At 52.5% G+C, this 23,198-nt stretch overlaps 1 protein-coding gene across 3 annotated transcripts in view; it reads right to left on the minus strand.

Moving 5' to 3' along the window:
- LOC119374675 (uncharacterized) overlaps positions 1-23,198 on the minus strand; it is an 83,334-nt gene that overhangs the window by 48,462 nt on the left and 11,674 nt on the right. For 2 of the 3 annotated variants that reach the window (XM_037644847.2, XM_049420497.1), the window contains exon 2: positions 14,374-14,442. In XM_037644847.2, the coding sequence (XP_037500775.1) occupies positions 14,374-14,442 (69 nt within the window). Of the gene's footprint in view, positions 1-14,373; positions 14,443-22,746; positions 22,904-23,198 lie in introns of those variants that run through there. The other variant, XM_037644846.2, reaches the window with a different exon arrangement.

The raw sequence follows: 23,198 nt of genomic DNA on the forward strand, positions 1-23,198 counted from the left end.
AATTGCGAAGCTTCTCGAACACTGCTTCGCCGACAGCGTCGAGCATTGATAACCGTCCTTGCTGGTCAAACCCGAAAACATCAAAATAAAAAAAAAGTGGGCGTGGCAATATAGACCGAACATCGATTCTTAGCCAGTCAATGAACAACGCACGCGGGCCAACGACGCGCAGTTGCCGCGAGCAACTGCGCGTCGGACCGCAGCGTTATGCCGTGGCAGCAGACGACGCGCCGATAGTGGCGCAAGACGGAACTGCAGCGCCGCTAGTTCTCGCGACCGCCGTTCGGACCACCCTCCACCGCTGGCGGAGATACGGAGCTTTGAAACTGAGTTTGTTCTAGTAACGTTGGTCTCCACAGCGGCGTGCAGCGCAACAGGTTCCCCGCCTGTCCCTTCCTCTGTGGCCTGTGACGTCACTGGGTTACCAGGAACAGCCGCAGCCACCACTCCAGGCACAGCCAAGAGCGTGACCCCTCCTCCTCCCCCTCCGACCACGACTGCAGTCGATGGAGGGACAAAGGAGCAGCGCAGCAATCATCCCTCTGTTGCCCTCCCCACCCAGCAGGCATCTCTCCTGACGCCTGTCAAAAAGGTTGCCTCCGCAGGCGCGCCTCCCTAGTTTCCCTCTCGGCCAAGTTGTGTATTGGGCCAGCTACCAGCCGAGGACCCCTTCCGCTCCCTCCCATCTACGGGAGCCCCAAGCAGAACAGCGCTATGCGCACTGCTCGTCTTAATACCGCGGCCCAAACCCATGCCTGTTGAGAAACCGGCCCCAAACCCTGCTCAAACCAGACACCCACTGTCACACATGTAGACGCAGTCCTCTTTCGCCCTACTGAGAGGAAGACATCCTTCCGGACTGTCACGCAGGGAGTCATCTCTGCCTCTCTTGCCCCCATTGATGGAGTTGTGCGTGTGCGAGTTAACTTTCGGCGCAATGTGGTCGCGGCTGACGTTGATCCGGGCTCACCTCTCGCCACCCTCCTCGCCAGTGCCGACATCTGCGGCATCCCAGTGCGAGCAAAGAACGCGACCACGAATACCTGCAGCGGTGTTGTATACAACGTGGACTCCTCCATAGGGAATGAAGACTTCATTGCGAATGTTACATCGCAGTACCCAATCATAGAGTGCTCCCGTACTGGCCGGAACATTCTTGTGACGTTTAGCGGGTCCAAACACCCCGCTGACATCGAACTCTACAAACAGCGCCGCACTGTTCGCCCCTTACGGCGCCGCCCCCCTCAGTGCGCCCGCTGTGCCCGCTACGGCCACATATACGTCACGTGCACGTCCACCACACGCTGTGTGCTATGTGGAGGGCCCCACCCCCGGCTGAGTGCGCGGATGAGCAGCCAAAGTGTGTGTTCTGTGGCGCAAAACACCTTGCCACGGAGCCGCGTTGCCCACGTTGGCAAGAGGAGCGTCGCCTCCTTGAGCTGTGCAAGGAGTCTACGACGCCCTTTTCGCGTAGCGAGGCCCTCGCTCTCACGCGGGCATCGGACACCAACGCTTCCGGTAACCCCGCAAAGCAACGAAACTACCACCCAGTCACTAAGGAACTACCTTACGCAGTCGCCACCGGTGTCACTGCTCCCGCAGCCGCGACCAGGGACAAGAAGAGTTCTGCTCTCTCAGTCTTCGTGGTAGCTCTCGCAGCGGCACTGGAGTTTCTGCCCTCCGATTGCCCCATTCGCCCGCTCTGCACTGCAGCGCTGGCCAACCAAACGGCACTAACCCAGGATGGCGAGTAACCGTCTCCGTGAAACGGGGCCGCGCATACTGCAGTGGAACTGCAACTCACTGCGCCGCCGACAAGCCGTGCTTGCGGCGATCCTTCCCCTGCGCGACACCACGTCCTGGCCTTCCAGGAAACGAATGTTCGCGCGGAGGCGGTATCGTTCCCGGCTACATCGCCTGCAGCAGCCCCACGCAGTGTGCGCGACCTGATTGCACCAGTGTCCCGTGCAGTGACGCCTACCACCCACCAGGGAAGCCGCGCGCAGCCCTCTACATCCGAACAACGCATCCTCACGCTCTCATCCCCACGGAACACTACACTAGTGAAACATGTGAATGTGTGGCAGCTACAGTTCGTGTAGACGGTGTTGACCCCTCCGTCGTGAGTGTTTATGTGCACCCAGTCGCTGCGGCCACCTACGCGTTTATCCCACCACTTGTAGCTGCACTCTCGCGCGACCACATCCTGTGCGGGGTCTTCAACGCGCACCATGTGAGCTGGGGTGACCCTAGCACTGATGTGCGCGGTCGGGACCTCACCGAAGCGATACACAGGGCTGGTCTCCTCGTTCTAAACACTGGGGAGCCAACTTTCATACGTCGAAACAGCGCAGCCACTGTGATCGACCTGGCCCTGGTGTCGGAACGCTGCTCCTACGAGTGGAAGCGACATTGGCACGGCCGGGTACGATCACTTTCCGATCGCGCTCCTACCGTGCCAACCCAGCCGTGGTGCCGTGCGCGAGTACAAGGTCGTGCGGTGGCCGCTCTTCCGCGAGTTGTGCGCGAGTGTTCAGTCCTTTGCGTGTATCGCGGACTGTGCCAAGCGTGCAACCACTCGCTGTGTGGCGACCGCTGGAACGCCATGCCCTGACATTAAACTCTTAAACCTCCGTGCAGTGCGCCAGCGTGCACAGAGGCGGGCACTGCGCTCTTCAGGCCCCGGTGCCTGGACAGAGTACAACTGACTCGACACCGTGCGCCGACGCCACGCGCAACAATTGCGCGACCACAGCTAGACGAGCGTGTGCTCCTCCCTACGTGGCCCGCGCAGGCGCCGCCGCGGTTATCACATCCTGAGCGTTATGCTCAACCCGAAAGTGTCTCGCTCCCCCGTCCTCGCCATCGCGGTGGCGCGTGGAATCACCGAGTTGGAGCTCGCAGAGCTCATTGCCTCATCCTTCGAGCTCCCTCCTGCTGCTGCCCAGACACCTGCGCATGCCCTGAACCACACGGCCCCATCCCTCCCGCCACCCGAACCTGCTCTTGCGGCTGCCATCCGCTCCCTTTGCGAGAGCGACTTCACCCTGACCGAGCTGCAGCGGGTAATTGAAAGGAAGCGAACACGCAGCGCTCCTGGTGCGGACGGCATAACACACCAGCTCCTGAGGAACTTGGACTCATCCCAGCGCACTCTCTTGTTAGAGGCATACAACCGATTTTTCGCTGGTGGAGGCCTTCCGGATCAGTGGCGCTCTGCTGTGGTTGTGCCAGTTCTAAAGCGAGGCAAGCCGTCCCGCGAACTCAGATCGTACCGTCCCATCTCCCTTACATCCGTGGCTGGGAAAACGATGGAGGGAATGGCCCTTCTCCGGCTTCAATGGCTCGCAGCGGCTCCCGGCGTCTTTGCGCCCGAACAGTGCGGCTTCCGACCTGGTCGCGCAACAGCTGACTGTCTCGCTGCCGTCGTTAGCACCCTTGAGCAGGCCCATCACGATGGGGAGATGACAATCCTGCTGTTCCTTGACGTTCAGTCGGCTTTCGACTCGCTCCCCCACGCGTCCATCATCAATGCTGTGCGCGCACTCGGTGTTGAGGGCAAACTCTTGAACTATGTGCATGCCTTCCTCACTGATCGGACGTTTTGTGTGCGCGTGGGGAGAGCGACAAGCTCACCGCGCTCCGTCCACTCTGGTGTACCACAGGGCAGTGTCCTAAGCCCGTTTCTGTTCAACTTGGTGCTTGCGCCGTTCGTGAAGTGCCTCCCAGAAACGGCTGACCTCCCTGTGCGCGCGGTCATCTATGCGGACAACGTCGCGCTGTACGTGTGCGGCCCCACTCGCAAGTGCAGCGCTGTGCGCGCACGCATCCAGACAGCTCTCGAGCGTGTTGCTGCCTTTTTGGAGGGCATCGGCCTGGCGTCTGTCCAACGAAGACTGAGACGCTCGTTGTTTACCCCAGGGCTACTCCGCGCCGCCATCTCCCGTGCCTACAGCTTCACGGTGCGCCGATCGGCTGGCAAAGCTGCGTGCGCTGCCTCGCGCTCACGATCGACAACCGGCTACGGTGGCTGCCCGCTGTCCAGCGCATTCGCCAGGCCACATGTCGTGTCGAGACCTGTGTTCGCCGACTCCTCGCCCATGGTGACGGCTGCCCCCCCCCCGCCTTTGCTTGCAACGTCTACGACGCAATCGCACATTCGGCAGTGCATTACGCCATTCCGCTGTGCAGTGTGCGGGAGGTGCAGCGGCGCGCGTTGGAGCGGCATTACCTGCGTGTGATCCGCATGTGCCACGGTCTTCCCCGCAGCTCTCGTGTGGCAGAAACACTTGCTAAAGCTCGCGCGTGGCCTGTGTCATTAGCATCTGACATGCGCGCCCTCTGCCACATGGAGCGCCTTCACCGAGCTCCGGACGCCGCCCCCCCACTCACCAGACTGCGTGCAGTGCCCAACTCGTCGGGTTTCCTCCAAGACGTCGGGTTTCCTCCAAGAATTTGTGGCTGGAGGTATTTCAACTTCTTAATTCTTCCACCCAGCCAGACAGACTTCTGTCGAAATGTTTACATTTAAGTGCCCAACTCGCGCGTCGGCCGAATCCTCGATTTCTACGACAGTGTGGTGGTTGAGGAACCGACGCCCCCTGCTCACTGGCCCGCCCCACACTGCCGCGAGCCCCTGCGAGTCTCCCTCGAGCCCCCCGGTGGCCGCTCCAAGCACGTCATCCCTCGGTGTGCCATCGCTCGAGAAGCCGCAGCGCGGACGCACGAGGACCTCGCCGGCAGGACTCACGTCTTCACTGACGGCTCTGTATAAGGGACCACTCTGCTGCAGCCGCCTGTGTTGCTCCCGAGCTCGCCACTGACCTCCAGAGACGCCTGAGCTACTTCGCCTCCTCTACCATTGCCGAGCTGGTGGGTCTGCAGCTAGCTGCCGATCTCCTTCGAGAGTCGCCGGCTGTCACTAGCGCGGACATCTTCTGCGACGCCAGGGCAGCCCTGCGCCAACCCGCGGGGGAGGACCGCGGCCCACCGCTCGCCCGTTGCGTCGCCCAGAGCCTCCTGGAACTTCGTCGGAGTGTTTGCGACGTGGTCCTGCAGTGGCTACCATCCCACGTCGTCATCGCGGGCAACGAGGCTGCGGACGAACTCGCGAAGCGAGCACACTCCAGCGCGACCCCGCTCATGGACTACGCAACATCTTTCGACTCGGCGCGCATCAACTTTCGCCGTGAGTTGATGCGAGAGCGTCCCGACGCGCGGATCGCCGCTGGACACACCCCACCTCCCCTTCCTGCAATTGGCTTCTCCCGCTGCGATCGCGCGCTCCTCCTCACCCTGAGGACCGGTTCGGCGTGGCCCGCGGAACGTAAATATTGTCTCCGTGGCACGCCTGCACCGAACTGCGTCAATTGCGGCGCTGTAGAAACAGTTGCACATCTCCTCTGTGAGTGTCGCGCCCTTGTCGACGCTCGGAAGCGGCTAGAAACTGAGTACCGCCACCACGGCCTGCCCTGTGTAACCCTACAGGACTTCCTGTTCCCCACCGGCTGTGAGGATCGCCTCCGTGGCGCTCTTGCGGCCCTGATCTCCTTCCTTCAACACGCGAACCTGATCGAGCGGCTTTTATAAGCCGCTCGATCGGCTCGATCGGCACGGTTAACCAGACTCCTCTCTACCGCCTCCGCTTGAATCACTACCTCATCCTTTTAGGGGCGAAGCTCCTTAATGCGGCACCCGTTCGTCCCTCGTAGTCGTTGTCGTCGTAGTGCGTAACCAGTCTTACGCTTTGACCTCCAATGTGGTGCCGGTGGGAGATTTTTCCTGTGCGTTGTTGAACAATAAAAAATTCGCAGCGTGCGCGTTAACTAAAAGCCGAATTCTTCTGTCTCTCATGCCCCATTGGCAGCCATTGGCATGTTCCAGTAGGAAACGTTAGTAGAAGTAGAAGTGTAAGTGTTAGCTAAAAGCCGACTTCTTCTGTCTCTCATTCCCATTAGCAGCCATTGTTTACCTCCAAGGTAGTGCCTGGTGAGATTTCTCCTGTGCGTGATTAAACAATAAAAATTTGCTCAAAACGCCGTTGATTGATGAAATAAACCAACGAAAGACGCCAGTATGTTTTGTAAAAGCAAAACGAAAGAACGCCAGATGTTTTCTAAAGCAAACGAAAGACGCCAGCTGCTTAACGAAAGACGCCAGATGTTTTAAAGCAATGGTTTTCTAAACAATGAAAATTCACAGCGTACATGTAAAATTAAAGTGAGCTGCAAGTCGTCATAACTCATCGAACCTTTAGTATAAACGCGCCCGATCTCACGTCGGTGATGATGTACTGGGCAGAATTCACGGAAGATTCACGGTTTACCTATGAACCTCCGCAGCTTCGCCCACTCATCATCATTCAATCCGTGGATATGCTGTGTTTTTTTTTTATCAAAAGTGCGAATTGCCTACCAAATATGTGAATTCTTACTTATAAAACTAATTGCTTAAGGCGAAAAATAAATCCTACATGGGCACGTGAAAAAATAACTATGTCATCTTTCCACCATGTACTCCCGAAACAACACTTTGTGGCTCTTGGCATATTCAAGGTACGTCCCTTGAAGACATTGCAGGGGTCTTCTTATGGAGGCGAACCGCCTTAGATGTCTCATCAAGTCCACTCATCATCATTCACTCCGTGGATATGCTGTGATTTTTTCTCTCTTTCTACCGTCTTCACCCCCCCGCTCACGAGTGTTTTGGTTGAGGTGTCCTATACAGAGACAGTTATCGAGCACTCTTCCCCCATTTTCCCCCCTTTTACTGTTTCCGACCCTTATACTAAAAGAATAAAGAATCACTAACTCTCTCCACTTCTCTACCAGCACCTGCTTGTGCTTCTCCTGTGTTCTCGCTTCTGCTTTCGCGGCGCATGCGCTACTCTCCTCCTCTAGTCTCCTCTCCTTTAAGTGGTAGAGCTCTGCGCACTTCAGTCCAGCGCTTGCTTCGCTTGACTCATCTGAAATGCGGGCTCGACATGCCAAAATTCTCTCCTGCGCAGAGCCGCGATGAGCGCCAGCGCATGCGCGTCTCCTCCCCCTCTCTCTCTTCTCCTACGCTGCTCCCTCCTCGCGCGCCTGTAGACCGCGTTCCCCCCTTGCCCTGTCAGAATTACCGGCCAGGCTAGAGGGAAGACACGAAGCGCGTAGTATTCCTCTTCGCGTTCCACGACGTGAGGTCGGTAGCATGCCCCAGGTCGGTAACATTCCCAACGAACGCCAACGGAAAGCGATCGTGCAAGTGCTCCGGCTTCGCATCGCCTCATGGTCCCCTTTAGCGGGAGATGGTGTAACTTTTTAAAAGACGATAGTCTTTCTTGGAGAACTTTAACGCAGAAATTTTGGTCTGTCTGTCTTTCTGTTTGTCTGTCTGTCACCCGATTCAGCGACCTGGCCAAAGTTGAACCACTTCCTTACCGCCCACCTATCTTCAACTGGTTCGGCTGTTCATACTTGTGAATATTGTCGATCAAAAAGTAAATATTACGCATATCTGAGGCGCAACATCACTAGATAAGTAGTAGGTGATGTGTTCCTTTAATAGAAAATACATAGATACGTAATTCTAAAGACAGTTTCTTAGGCTGCGCTGAAAATGCTATGCGCGCCGATGAAGGCCTTCTGCCACGGAGGAAGGAAACCCTCTGCACAAGCTCAGGTTTCCCGACGTATTGCCAGATGGCGTCCATATTGTTACGTGAGTTACGTGAGTGACGAGTCGCTTTTACAAGTCGCTATTCACAAGATGTATTCGCAAGAGCGGCTGCAGCGCTGACCAGTCCGGCTCCGAGCTCGAGCAGCTAGCGACCTTCGTCCTCTTCGTCGGGCGCACACGCGCGTCGACAATATGAATTCCGGCAGCCTACATGTAGCATAACCCCCGGCGGCAAAGGCGCCGTCTCGGCGCATCTAGACGTCAACGTCATTGGGCGAGTGGTACTGCTTCAGGCGTGCGACGTGTACGATGTCGCTGGCATGCGGGGTGGATGAAGACGACGGGGCAGCAGGAGCGATTTCATAGGTGACGGGAGTCACCGCACGAAGCACTCAGTATGGCCCTGTGTACCGAGAGAGCAGTTTGACGGACAGGCCAACGTGCCGGGTCGGAGACCACAGCAGAACCAAGGAACCGGGCGAAAAGTGTACGTCGCGGTGTCGTTGATCATACCGACGGCGTTGGTTCTCTTGGGAGGTCAGAAGGCGAGTACGAGCGGCTTCGCGTGCATGAGCGGCCCGGCTGATAGCGTCCAGGGCGTATTCAATGGTCGGAGCTGCTGTCAACGGAATGACTGTATCGAGGGGCAATGTGGGTTCGCGGCCGAACAGCAGGAAAAATGGGGAGTAACCAGCCGTGTCATGGCGCGAGGAATTGTAGGCAAATGTCACGTACGGTAGAGCAAGGTCCCAGACGGAGTGGTCTGAGGAAACATACTTTGAAAGCATGTCGGTTAGGGTTCGGTTCAGACGCTCCGTGAGGCCATTCGTTTGCGGATGGTACGACGTAGTGAGCTTATGCCGCGTTTCACATGAACGCAGGATGTCCGCTATGACTCTCGATAGAAATGTGCGGCCACGGTCCGTGAGCAGCTGGCGTGGAGCACCGTGTTGCAAGATCACGTCGCGCAGAAGGAAATCGGCGACATCTGTGGCGAAGCTTGTAGGAAGAGCTCGTGTGATGGCGTAGCGTGTGGCGTAGTCTGTGGCCACAGCTATCCACCTGTTGCCAGCAGAAGACAGGGGAAAAGGGCCGAGTAGGTCCAAGCCGACGCGAAAGAAGGGTTCGGACGAAATGTCGAGGGGTTGAAGGCACCCAGCCGGAAGCGTCGACGGTGTTTTGCGGCGTTGACATTTCTCACACGCCGCGACGTATCGTCGGACGGAGCGTGCGAGACCTGGCCAATAGAAGCGACGACGGATTCAGTCGTATGTGCGAGACACACCAAGGTGACCGGCAGTTGGAACGCCGTGAAGTTCGTGGAGTACAGCCGAGCGGAGGTGTTTGGGTACAACAAGCAGCAGGGATGGTCCGTCTGGATGAAAGTTGTGGCGGTATAGTGTACCATTCTGGAGTACGAACGAGCGATGAGATCGGTCCGAAGGTGAGGATTCAAGGCACTAGATGATAGCCCGTAAGGATGCATCACTGCGTTGCTCGTCGGCTATGTGGGTCAGTTGGGAAACGGTGCACACGCAAGCGTCGGTGTCAGGGACGGTGCGCGACTCGCCAACCGGATAGCGAGATAGGCAGTCGGCGTCTTGATGCAGGCGTCCAGACTTGTACGTCACTGCAAAAGTGTACTCTTGCAGTCGCAGAGCCCAGCGAACAAGTCGACCTGTGGGATCCCTTAATGATGAAAGCCAGCAGAGCGCGTGGTGGTCGGTGACTACGGAGAAGTGAGTGCCATATAAATATGGACGGAACTTGGAGACCGCCCAGACAAGAGCAAGGCATTCTCGTTCGGTGATCGAATAGTTGCGCTCCGCAGGTGTAAGGAGGCGACTAGCGTAGGCGATAACGCGGTCGTGCCCCTGCTGACGTTGGGCGAGGACGGCTCCGATCCCGTGACCACTGGCATCAGTTCGGACCTCAGTCGGAGCGGATGGGTCAAAGTGGGCCAATATAGGTGGCGTCGTCAAAATTGTAATGAGGTGAGAGAAGGCGGCAGCTTGAGTGGATCCCCACGAAAATGGGACGTCTTTCTTTAGAAGATCAGTAAGTGGTCGAGCGATTGCTGCAAAGTCTTTCACGAACCGCCGGAAATAGAAACAGAGTCCCACAAAACTCCGAACATCTTTGGCGGATTGGGGTACTGGAAAACTGGTGACGGCACGAATTTTCTCAGGGTCCGGCCGCACACCAGAAGCATCAACGAGGTGGCCCAACGCTGTAATCTGTTGGCGGCCGAAGTGACACTTCGACGAGTTCAACTGGAGGCCAGCATTGCGGAAGACGTCGAGAATAGCCGACAGACGCTCAAGGTGGGTCTCAAATGTAGGTGAAAATACGAGGACGTCGTCTAGGTAACAAAGGCATGTTGACCATTTGAACTCTTGTAGCAGAGAGTCCATCATGCGCTCGAACGTGGCTGGGGCGTTGCATAGACCGAAGGGCATAACCTTGAATTGGTACAGGCCATCGGGAGTGACGAAGGCGGTCTTTTCTTGGTCTTTCTCGTCTACGGCAATCTGCCAATAACCGGAGCGAAGGTCTATGGATGAAAAGTAGCGTGCGCGATGGAGACAATCGAGAGCGTCATCAATGCGGGGCAAAGGATATACGTCCTTTTTCGTAATTCGATTTAGATGCCGGTAATCGATGCAGAAACGCCACGTGTTGTCTTTTTTTTAACCAGGACGACGGGTGACGCCCAAGGGCTCGATGAGGGCTCAATAATGCCTTTAGCTAACATCTTGTTTACTTCTTCTTGAATAATCTGGCGCTCCGATACGGACACCCGATACGGTCGACGGTGAATGGGAACAGCATCACCTGTGTTGTTACGTTGCTGCACAATAGAAGTTTGGCCGAGTGGTCGATTGTCAAGGTCGAAGATCTCGCGGTAAGAAGCCAAAAGGCGGATGAGGGCGGCTGATTGCGCTGGGGGGAGGTCTGGGGCAATCATGGGGCGTAATGCCGTGTCGAGGCTTGTGGCATCGGGTGGGCGACAAGGAAGATTGGAGCATACGTCTGGTGCAAAAGAGGTGACGTGGTCATCGGCTAAGGACCGCAACGTGGCGATTAAGATGCCTTGAGGGAGGACTTGCTTCGTGAAGCCGAAATTTATGACGGGGAGATGTACCCGGTTAGCGGCTATAGTTATGACGCAGTGAGGCACAGTGATGTCACGTGCCAGAAGTACATCAGTAATCGGCGTGACGACGTAGTGCCCAGCCAACACGGATGAAGTCGTTGTGAATTCGGCGAATGTTAGGGCTTTAGGCGGTAGGCGGATGAAATCTGTGGTGCAGAGGCTGTGTGGAAGGTCGGGGTGAATATCTGGCTGAAGAGGAAGGTCCAAGCAAAGAGTACCAGCGGAACAGTCTATCAGGGCAGAATGGGTCGATAGAAAGTCCATCGCTAGGATGAGGTCATGAGGACAATTATGGAGCACCGTGAATAGGACAGGAACGTAACGGTCGGCGATGCTTATACGAGCTGTACACATTCCAATGACAGGAACAGTTCCGCCATCGGCGACGCGTACAGCTTTTGTAGTAGCAGGCGTGAGGACCTTTTTCAGTCGGCGACAAGGACGAGCACTGATTATGGACACGTGAGCTCCAGTATCGACTACAGCCGTCAAAGAAATACCGTCCACATGCACATCGATTAGGTTCTTGTTCGTAGGAAGCGTCAACGGATGATTTGGTTCAGAAGGAGATGATGCAGCGCTACCTCCAGGAGCTGCACGATCTAGTTTTCCGTCGGGTACGATGCAAAGTTGGGCGGCGAGGGGTGGCGGCGTGGTTCGGGCGACGGGGAACGACGGCGTTGAGGGGACGGTGAACGAGCAGGAGGGCGGCTGTTAGGTGTGTCACAAGTAGGACTGTACGGCTGGGCGAATACCGGCGAAGATCTTCATATGGGCGAGAAGGCGAGAAAAATTGGGTCCTATATGGCGGCGTCCAAGTGGCGCGGCAGTAGCGGGAGACATGACCAACGCGGTGGCACCGGAAGCAGATGGGTCTGTCGTCGGGAGTTCGCCATTCCGCTGGGTTGCGAGATCGTGGAGGAACGAATGGGTCACTTCGAGATGCATTCATGGGCATTGGTCGGGACGAGGGGCGAGAGACGGGGCAGGCGACAGGGAACCCGAGGTTGGCTAATTCTTGTCGCCTGAATAACGGAGACCGCGGGGGTTGGTTGTATAGTGGCATGGTCGAATGGAGAGGGCTGGAACGGCGCTGGACTTGCCGCTTCAAGTTCCCGTCGAACGATACGCGTTACACTCTGCTCAAAGGGCGGTGTAGCGGCGGAATCGGAGCAGGTGGACGTGGCAGCCGTGTTTGGCAACCGAGAAAATTGAGGGTGCACACGACGGCTTTTGGCCGTTTCGAAACGGCGGCATTCTTGAATGATGTGGTCGATAGTCGAGACGTTGGTGTAGACCAGCAAATGGAAAGCGTCGTCCGCGATGCCTTTCAAAACGTGACCCATTTTGTCAGCTTCGGGCATTGCCTCGTCCACTTTCCGGCAAAGAGCAAGCACTTCTTGTATGTAGGAGACATACGACTCAGTAGGCGACTGGACACGGGTAGCGAGCTCTTGTCGTGCAGTTGCGTGGCGACCGGTCGGGTTCCCAAAGATGTCACGTAGCTTCTCCTTGAACGTGTCCCAGCTGGTGAGCTCGGTCTCATGTGTTTCGTACCAGATGCGCGGGGTTCCGTCCAAGTAAAAGAGAACATTAGCGAGCACCATGGTAGGGTCCCACCGGTGAGTTTGACTGACCCGTTCATACAGGCGAAGCCAGTAGTCGACGTCCAGGCCAGGTTGCGCGGAGAATGTCCCGGGATCGCGGGGGGTGGGGACCGCGACAAAGGTTGTCATAGGAGCCGCAGATGGAGAAGGGGACGGGTTGTCATTGGAAGCCATGGCGAGAGGCTGGATGACGCGGCCACTGCGGAGCTGCGTGGTGAGGACGGGGAACGTTCCACCTCCACCAAATATGTTACGTGAGTTACGTGAGTGACGAATCGCTTTTACAAGTCGCTATTCACAAGATGTATTCGCAAGAGCGGCTGGAGCGCTGACCAGTCCGGCTCCGAGCTCGAGCAGCTAGCGACCTTCGTCCTCTTCGTCGGGCGCACACGCGCGTCGACAATATGAATTCCGGCAGCCTACATGTAGCAATATCTCACGCAGCGCCTCCTCTATCGTCTTTACACGGCATTTGCAGCGGAGCACGCAGATACGCGGCCAATTTTAGGGGCGAAGCTCCTTAAGGCGGCACCCGTTCGTCCCTCGTAGTCGTAGTCGTAGTGCGTAACCAGTCTTACGCTTTCACCTCCAAGGTGGTGCCGGTGGGAGATTTTTCCTGTGCGTTGTTGAACAATAAAAAATTCGCAGCGTTAGCTAAAAGCCGACTTCTTGTGTCTCTCATTCCCATTAGCAGCCATTCTTTACCTCCAAGGTAGTGCCTGGTGAGATTTCTCCTGTGGGTGATTAAACAATAAAAATTTTGTTCAAAACGCCGTTGATTGATGAAATAAACCAACGAAAGACGCCAGATGTTTTGTAAAAGCAAAACGAAAGAACGCCAGATGTTTCTAAAGCAAAACGAAAAGACGCCAGCTGCTTAACGAAAGGCGCCAGATGTTTTCTAAAGCAATGGTTTTCTAAACAATGAAAATTCACACCGTACATGTAAAATTAAAGTGAGCTGCAAGTCGCCATAACTCATCGAACCTTTAGTATAAACGCGCCCGATCTCACGTCGGTGATGATGTACTGGGCAGAATTCACGGAAGATTCACGGTTTACCGATGAACCTCCGCAGCTTCGCCCACTCATCATCATTCACTCCGTGGATATGCTGTGATTTTTTTACTTTAGTTTTGTATATCGGGGTCGTGCTTGATGTTTTGAGATTTTTGTCTGCGTTGTTACTATTGCTTGAATGTCCTTTTCGGCAACCTGTTGTCGCGACGCTTTTTCATCGCTTTATTTCATCTAGTAGTCTATTCCGCTGCTTTGATACTCGCCAATAAACGCCCCGGCCTTCAAAGTAATGAAACAGTTGCGACGTCAGCGCTATTTGTGTGTCTCTCGATCCCTAGGCCTTTCGTGTCTTTGCTCTGGTAAAGTATGTCGTGAGCATTCCTTTACTTCATGGTTACCACGTACGCCACGGTGTGCCGCGGCATGAGTGTAGAGACATTACATTTTTTTTTCTAAAACAGGAATAAAAGCCTTACACTTCATAACCTCGGGCGTTTTAGAGGCTGCAGTTGCTCGCATTACACTGCATGTGCTTTGGCCGGATTGTAGGTTCATGATGCGTATACACCAGTCGTATATGAAACCAGAAAAGTTTACAGCCTCACGAGCCATCTTTAGAAGGCCAAGGTACGAATAACGTGCCTCCAGTTACTGGAACTTGCCCATGTCGTGCGCCTCTGTATGTAAACAGTATGCCTCTTGTATCGCACTTTAAGATGGCGTTATGGCGCTCTCTTCAGGTGTGATTTTATTAGACGCCGTCAATGGGCTAGCGTAGGTGTGTTCTTCGGTACAGAGGCGAGAACATAGAATCCGAGCTGCGTCTAGTTATTTTTCATGTACAATGTCTGTTATGCAAGCGTATGTCTTGTAAGTATAGCACGCTGAAATGTGATGCTCAGTTTGAAGAATGGACAATGCGCTGCTTACCCTTGCCATGCTGTATTCCTTATACTCACTTATGTTGTAGCGATGAGATCCCGGGGTGGGGGTGCGTTTCTGAAAAGAATTTGAAGAAAATTATTTGTTAGCCTTGGCGCATTAGCAGGCAAGCGTTTCTTTTAAATTTCACTATAATTTCCATATCGATGCCTGCTGCACTTTGATTCACGTGATGTCTTACTTGATAACTTCGAAACCTTTACTCTGGAGCAAAAGAATGATTAATGTACAGCTATTGTTGTGTATGTTGTTGCTGCCTTGGAAAACAGGCTCACAAATGTTTTAGCGAATACCTTTCAATGAAAGGGAAGGAAACCTCACGTTCCGCTACTTTCTCTTTCATTTTGCGTCAGATTCACGCACTTACATTCTGCTTGTACATAATTTGGTTGGGAATAAACTCCGAACCCTGCTACCGGAGACTTTCATGTACCAGGGGCCAGAGAAACACACGTCGTCTAATAGAGAGAGTGATAGATAATGTATTTTAGGGGCGAAGCTCCTTAAAGCGGCACCCGTTCGTCCCCGTCGTAGTGCGTAACCAGTCTTAACGCTAGTACCAGATCTTGACCTCCAAGGTGGTGCCGGTGGGAGATTTCTCCTGTGCGTTGTTGAACAATAAAAAATTCGCAGCGTGCGCGTTAACTAAAAGCCGAATTCTTCTGTCTCTCACTCCCCATTAGTAGCCATTGGCATGTTCCAGTAGGAAACGTTAGTAGAAGTAGAAGTGTAAGTGTTAGCTAAAAGCCGACTTCTTCTGTCTCTCATTCCCATTAGCAGCCATTGTTTACCCCCAAGGTAGTGCCTGGTGAGATTTCTTCTGTGCGTGATTAAACAATAAAAATTTTCTTCAAAATGCCGTTGATTGATGAAATAAACCAACGAAACATACCAGATGTTTTCTAAAAGCAAAACGAAAAGACGCCAGATGTTTCTAAAGCAAAACGAAAAGACGCTAGCTGCTTAACGAAAGACGCCAGATGTTTTCTAAAGCAATGGTTTTCTAAACAATGAAAATTCACAGCGTACATGTAAAATTAAAGTGAGCTGCAAGTCGTCATAACTCTCATCGAACCTTTAGTATAAACGCGCCCGATCTCACGTCGGTGATGATGTACTGGGCAGAATTCACGGAAGATTCACGGTTTACCGATGAACCTCCGCAGCTTCGCCCACTCGTCATCATTCAATCCGTGGATATGCTGTGTTTTTTTTAATCAAAAGTGCGAATTGCCTACCAAATATGTGAATTCTTACTTATAAAACTAATTGCTTAAGGCGAAAAATAAATCCTACATCGGCACGTGAAAAAATGTCATCTTTCCACCATGTACTCCCGAAACAACACTTTGTGGCTCTTGGCACATTCAAGGTACGTCCCTTGAAGACATTGCAGGGGTCTTTTTATGGAGGCTAACCGCCTTAGATGTCTCATCAAATACAACAATCGACCGTCGGCGGCGTCAACATGAGCGATTTAAAAATTTGCCATCACGCGATGACGTCGCAGATAGCCAAAATTTGTGATGTCATGATTACGTCATATGATGATATCATCGCATGATATCATCACTTGGCCAAAGGTGGGCCGATAACGGAGACAGTGTAAAACCAGGTCAGGTGCAGAAACCTTTCAGAGGGGTGCGGAGGAGAGTCAGTACATCGGCTGAGGAGAAAAATATTATTTTTGCCTTCGAGTCGGTTTAACGCAATACATTATCGAGCCCGTGTGTTTATGTTAAAAACGTCATGAGCTATTCCCCTCTGTGAAGGTAGATTACCAGCAAAGCAGTGTAGCACACGGACTTATTTATTGCATTTATTCATTTATCAGTTTGTATATCTACCTATAATTCTGAATTTGGCGCATGGTCCTTTATAACAATTGTGCCTCGATTTACGTCAGCGGAAAGCGCAGGCAAATTGTCTTATTTATTTATTTATTCACTTTATATTTAGCCGACAAGGGATAAGTCGTGGGTTATGCCCCCTTTTAGTAGAACATACCCGCGTAGAGCTTTCTGTTGTGTATGTAAAGGTAACTCTTCGTGGAGTTATGATATGTTGATATTTCTTTTTGCAGCGAAACCTGTTATGAGATCACAACAGCAGTGCCGTAGCTGTCCGCCGCCGGTGTCCGTAACCGCTATCGCGCGAAATAAACATACGAAATAAATAAAGAAAAAGAACTTCAGGGCAGTGCGCAGCACTGTCACAGCGAAAGCTGGAAGAGCGGCGTTTCTAGAGTCCTTTCTAAACTCTCTTCGGTAAACGAATACAAGTACACATGCAATTTTATAGACTACGCCAAAAATCATATTTTTCCTGAAGTACAGAAGTACCCACTATGCTATTATTCGTCTTTCCGCCATAAGCGAGATACCCGCTACACATCTGTAAGACATTATGTACATTTTGTTGATGCTGCACGTGGCTGACGACGACGAAGTATGGTTGAGCACTTTGTAGTGGGTGGGAAACTTTAAACCGCACGGTCGTTGCGCAATTAGCATTGTGTGACGCCTGGTTGTTATTTTACTCTCTGCCACGCTATAATGCACATGTTAACGCGATTCCTTGCCCGACATGAAGTGTCTATGGGCCTTTTTATAAAAGGAGTTTCGAGCTCCTGCGTGGCTCTGTGGTGGAATACTCGGAATGCCAGGCACAGGGCGCGGTTTGAAATCTCTTCCGATCCTGATTGTTTTTTATTTATTTCATCTTTCTTATTTCACGCGCTAGCGGTTTTGGACACCGGCGGCGTTGGCGGCGGACAACTACCCCACTGTCGTTGTGATCTGATAACAGCTTTCGCTTTAAAAAATTATACAGGATCGGACGGAATTTGAGCCCCGGTCCTCTTCGTGGCAGTCGAGTACGTACTCTACCTCAGAGCCACGCTGGCGCTTGAAATCCTTTGCAAAAAGACCCTAACAGGCGTCGTGTCGGGCAAGGAATTGCGTTAACATTTTTAATAGACCGTGGCAGAATAGTAAAATAACAACCAGGCATCACACAATGCTAATTGCGCAACGGGGGCGTGGTTTAAAGTTTCCCACCAACTACAAAATGTCCAGCGATAATGCTTCATTTTCATCAGTCTTCAGCCACATGCAGAATAAACAAAGTGCACATAATGACTCGTCGATGTGTAGCGGGTGCAACGGGCAATCAACAAGGCAACACTGTGCGCAACCAATAGAGCAACGCCTGGCAACTCTGTACGCAAGCATTCCTTTTGTTATCAATAAACCAGTCTTCTTGTGTCCACCACCGTGTGTAGACGCATTGTACAAGACGCTCGATACATGGTGTCAGAAGTGGAACGCCACGATGACTGAACTACGCCCGCCCGAGCCACTGCAATTGGGCGACAACGCAGCGGCGTCCTGGCAGAAATTCAAGCAACGCATCGAGCTGCACCTGATAGCTACGGAGCCCATCAAACCACGCAGTAAGGAGTAGAAAGCTGCAATTTTTTTGCACGTCGCCGGTTAAGAAGCAATAGATGTGTTCAATACCCTGAACCTGACACCGGAGGACGCTAAAGATACGACGCTTTGGTTAAAGCGTTTGAAGCCTACTGCTTGCCCAAGTGTTATGACACTTACGAACGATATGTGTTTCGCTCGCGTCGTCAGGCACACGAAGAGCCATTCGAACAGTTCTTTCGGGCTTTGCAGTTGAAAGCAAGAGCGTGCAACTTTGGTGATTTACGAGACTCCACGCTGAGGGACCAAATCGTGTACGTCATTTCTAGCGCTTCCCTGCGTGAAAAACTTCTTCGCAAGAAGGACCTGACCCTCGCCACAGCACTAGAATACTGCAAGGCTGATGAACTTGCTGAATCGTAAAATAAAGCGTGGGCTGAGGAAAACAAGACTGAACCTGTTTCAAGAACGCCACTTATAAAGGGACTAAAGAAATGCCGGTACTGCAACTTGTCACACGCGCCAAGAAAGTGTCCGGCGTACGGCAAAATACGTAACAACTGCATGAAGCCTAATCACTTCGCCGCCTGCTGTACGAGCAACCGAGCAGCTGTTGACGACGTGGTGGACGGAGTGGAGAGCGACGGTGACTTCGACGTTCTGGAGATCAGGACAACGGAAAACAAGCGTGGTAATGAAAGTCGCGATTGGGTTGTAACAACGAACATTGAAAGAAATCAGGTGCAGCTGAAGGTTGACACCGGAGCGCAGGCCAACTTGCTGCCGCGTTCGCTGTTCAACAGGCTCGGTACTAAACAGCAGCCGTACCCCACGAGGAGCGTCTTGCGTCATTATGGGGGTGGTGAAATACCACACTGTGGAAAGGTTCACCTCGCCGTGCAGTTTGCCAAGCGACATGTTCTGCTTGAGTTCTTCATAGTAAAGAAGCAGCAAGCAATTTTGGGCCTCGAGGCTAGTGAGCAACTTGGTCTGGTCAACAGAGTCAACGCGGTGGACAACAGCGACAGATACGCAAGCCTAAAGCAGACATGACTATTCACCGGCATTGGAAGGACGCGGAGCGAGTACAAAATGGTGCTTCGAGAGGACGCTGTCCCCGTAGTACAGCCAACCCGGCGTGTACCTTAAACGCTCAGAAAGCCACTCAAGAAAGAACTCGACCGGATGTGTGCCGCGAACATCATTGAGAAAGTGGAACAGCCGTCAGACTGGGTAAGTCCCTTGGTTATCGTGAGGAAGAAAAATGGAGACTTAAGAGCTTGCATGGACCCGCGGGCAATTAACAGGGCAGTGAAAAGAGAACACTTTCAGGTGTCATGCCGGGAAGAAATCGAGGGTGAGCTAGCGCAAGCCAAGTTTTTCAGCAGACTTGATGCAAACAGCGGTTTTCATCAAATTCCTCTAGATTTTAGAAAAACTTCAGGAATCTGCATATTCAGTACCCCGTTCGGTCGTTATCGGTATCTCCGATTACCGTTCGGTATTGCATCTGCAACCGAAGTTTTCCAGCGTACCATGAGCCAGATATTCGATGACCTCCCAGGAACGCGTGTGTACATCGACGACGTGCTTGTGTGGGGTTCTAGCAAAAAGGAACACGATGAACGCCTGCACAAAGCGCTAGCGAGGGCACAGGCCGAGGGCCTTACTTTGAATGCGGAAAAGTGCATTTTTTGACAAACTCAAATCACCTTCTTGGGCGATAAAATTAGCTCCAAAGGTATTGAGCCTAATCCCGACCTGATAAAGTGCATCGTAAACCAACCTGCGCCAAAGACCAAGAAAGACGTCCAGCGCTTCCTTGGAGCAGTCACCTATTTCGGAAAGTACTTGCCACTGTTGTCAGCCCACACTGAGGCCTTGCGCAGCCTAATAAGGAGCGATACAGTTTTCGAGTAGACGCAGGTTCACGAGCGTGAGTGGGAGCAACTCAAAATGATGCTGACGAAAGCGCCAGTCCTGGCTGTTTTTAATTCCGAGCTTCCCACGAAACTATCGACGGACGCGTCTGCGCTTGCACTCGGAGCGGTCCTTTTCCAACAACGCGGCCGCGATTGGGGTCCCGTCGGATACGCGTCGCGAGCATCACAGAAACCGAGCGAAGGTATGCTCAAATAGGAAAAGAGCATTAGGCATAACATTCGGCTGTGAAAATTTAACGATTATGTCACTGGAAGACATATTGCTATCGAAAGTGACAACAGCCCATTGTTGGTGATTTCAAAGAAAGAAATAGGTGACATGCCACCGCGTCTGCAGCGCCTGTTTCTTCGGCTGTTGAAATATGAATTTGATTTGCAGTATGTTCCAGGCAGCAAATTAGTTGGTGCTGACACCTTGTCAAGAATCCCTGCACAGGAACACCCAGGGAAGGGCAAAACAGATGTTGAAGTTCATGCTGTGGGCGTCCTTACTTCAAGTGTGGTTCCAGCCACCCTCTCCCGTCTGCAGGCAGCAACGGCCAGTGATGAAACGCTGGAAGATGTCATTTCGAGATTACAGTCGTCAATGACAGTAGAGGGTGAGCTAAAGTCCTCCACAGCAGAGCTTACTGTGGTCAACGGAATACTGCCAAAGGAACCAAAGTAGTGGTACCTGCTAGCATGCGAACGGAGATGCTGAGACGAGTGCACCAGTGGCATCTCGGGTTAGGGGAATGCAAATCGAGGGCCCGTAAGTTGATGTATTGCCAAGGAATGGCAGCAGATATTGCCCATTTTATTGACAGCTGTGACGTCTGCAAGAAGTTTGCTTATCGACAACCTGACGAGCCCCTTCTTCAGCGCGCCGTCCCTGACTTGCATGGGCTAGAGTTGGTGCAGATCTTTTCCAGCATGCTGGAAATAATTTCTTGGTTGTCTATGATGCCTACTCTAATTTTCCTGAAGTCGAACAGCTAAAGGAGACCTCAGCAACAGCTGTCATTCAGAAACTACGTCAGATCTTTGCAAGGCACGGGTTACCATTAGAAGTTCGTAGTGATGGCGGCCCTCAGTTCGTGTCAAAAGAGTTTAAAGATTTTGCGGCTCGATATGATTTCAAGCATACAATTTCAAGTCCGCATTTTTCCAGATGCAATGGACTCGCCGAGAAGGGCGTCCAAGTGGCCAAGCGGATTCTGGGCAAGACGGAGAGGAGTAAAGAGGATTTCTATTTGGGCCTTCTGAACTACAGGGTGTGCCCTCTTGAGGATGGCCGGTCGCCAGCACAGCTGCTGATGGGACGAAGTCTCAGAAAGCTGCTTCCAGATTTCTCAGTGTCACCGCCAAGGCCCGTGCGAAAACATGTGCAAGCAAAGACCCCAAGAAGATCACTTGCTCTATTACAGAAGGGAGACGTCGTCCACGTTCTCAATGATGGTAGATGGGAAAGAAAAGCGCAAGTCCAATATCTCGTGGCGCCAGGGGCGTAGCCAAGGGGGAGGGGTTGGGGGGTTCAACCCCCCCCCCCCCGAAATTTTTCCGTTTTGCTTGCGTATATAGGCACGCACACATACAAACGCACGCACGAACATACATAAAGTATGGTTGAACCCCCCCCCCCCCCCGAAAAAAATTTCTCGCTACGCCCCTGCGTGGCGCCAAGGTCGTACACGGTTTTGACAGAAGATGGCCGAGTTTTTCGTCGAAATAGACAGCACCTCCGCAAAACGCCAGAAGCTTTCTGTCGATTCTCCCATTACAACGCCGACTACAGTGACGACACCTTTGATTCATCTATAAGTGGAGCCATACCGCAGGGGCCAGAACCTCCGCAGGCTACGCAGGACCAACCGCCAGTCGGCAAATCAGGCTCACCGAACACCGACGATTTCTGCCGACGATCCACCAGACCCCAAAGACCACCATCTCGCCTGCAGAGTGAAACAGCCTAGGAGAGAGGACAGTTACCGACCGGCGTTAAATGTTTTCAGTGTTTTTTGTGTGATTCACCTTCAAAGAAAGGATGATGCAACGGGAAATCAACAAGGCAACACTGTGCACAAGCAATAGAGCAACGCCTGGCAACGCTGTACGCAAGTGTTCCTTTCGTTATCAATAAACCAGTCTTCTTGTGTCCACCACCGTGTGCAGACGCATTGTACAAGGCGGTCGATACAGCGGGTATCTCACTTATCAGCAGAAAGACGAAGAGTGCCATAGTGGGTACTTCTCTACGTCACAAAAATTATTGTTTATGGCGCAGTGTATATGATGCATGTGTTCTTGTATTATATGCCTCAAGGTAGTTTGAAACGGGCTCTAGAAAGACAGCTCTTCGAGCTTTCACTGTGACTGCGCTGCGGGTTGCGCGCAGACCTGGCGTTTCATTGTAACGGTTGCTGTCACGTCAACCATTTCGTCCAGATCGCCAGCGGCAGTTCTAGCTCACTCTGGATGGCCACGGTCGGTTCCAAAAGAGCCGAGCTGTTTAAACTCTTTGATAGGCGGGGCGGCGCTCGCTAAAAATCAGACCAGCTGCACTACGCCTCGCGTTGCCGAGCAACCACCTGCTACAGCTGCCTTGGCCTAGCAACAGCAAGTCCCCTGTCCCCCACACTACATGCCTCTTGCCTTCTTCGTGAATAGGTAGAGCTGCAATGGGAAGCGGCTTACGAGGAAGTCTAGGTGATCACAAGCTTAAGTGTTGACTCCAGCATCGCACCACTATACTAGCGGATAAAATTTCTTGGCAGTGGAAGCTGGTCATCGCACACCACAGTGTGTGATGTCCAGCTTTACCACATCTGTTTTTCATATTTTCCCTTCTCTTGCTTACGCAGTGTCTTCTAGTGCTAAACTGCTGCTTTCGCACCTGTGAAATGGTAAGATACTAACAGCGGAAACATCGTTTCTTTCTTAAGAAATCTTTTAGGCAATTGTACGCAGTTTAAATTAAAAAATACGAGATAATAAAATGTAATTGTTACCTTCATACCAAGCTTCTGCCATGGAATGCGGCGAAAGCCTAATCGCAACGCGCACAATGAACTGGCCAACATAACGGCGAAAATACATGCATGTCTGGTCATCCCTTAGCTGGCGAATCGTTTAGTCAAATAACTGAGGAAGCGCTGCGCAAGCACTCCCAAACAAAAATAAAAAGTATTAAACTATTCAAAACCCACCGCTGCGCTGCTGGCTTTGTCTCGCTGGGCGCACAGGTGCGCCTTTCAACACAAGCATCTCGGTGCAGTTAATTCCAAGATTCAGGCATTGTGCATTATCAAAATAACATGTTATGTCCACAATAAGCGGCGCTTCGAACAGACACCTCGCTGGTGCGAAGTTCTACCTTAATGTCTTTGCTTCTTTCTATTTTCTATTTAATTTCAATGACCGCTTTTACAACACAATGACATTAAGTCAAATAACCCTAAGT

This window comes from Rhipicephalus sanguineus, chromosome 11, assembly GCF_013339695.2.
Source record: "Rhipicephalus sanguineus isolate Rsan-2018 chromosome 11, BIME_Rsan_1.4, whole genome shotgun sequence".
NCBI classification, from domain to species: Eukaryota; Metazoa; Arthropoda; class Arachnida; order Ixodida; family Ixodidae; genus Rhipicephalus; species Rhipicephalus sanguineus.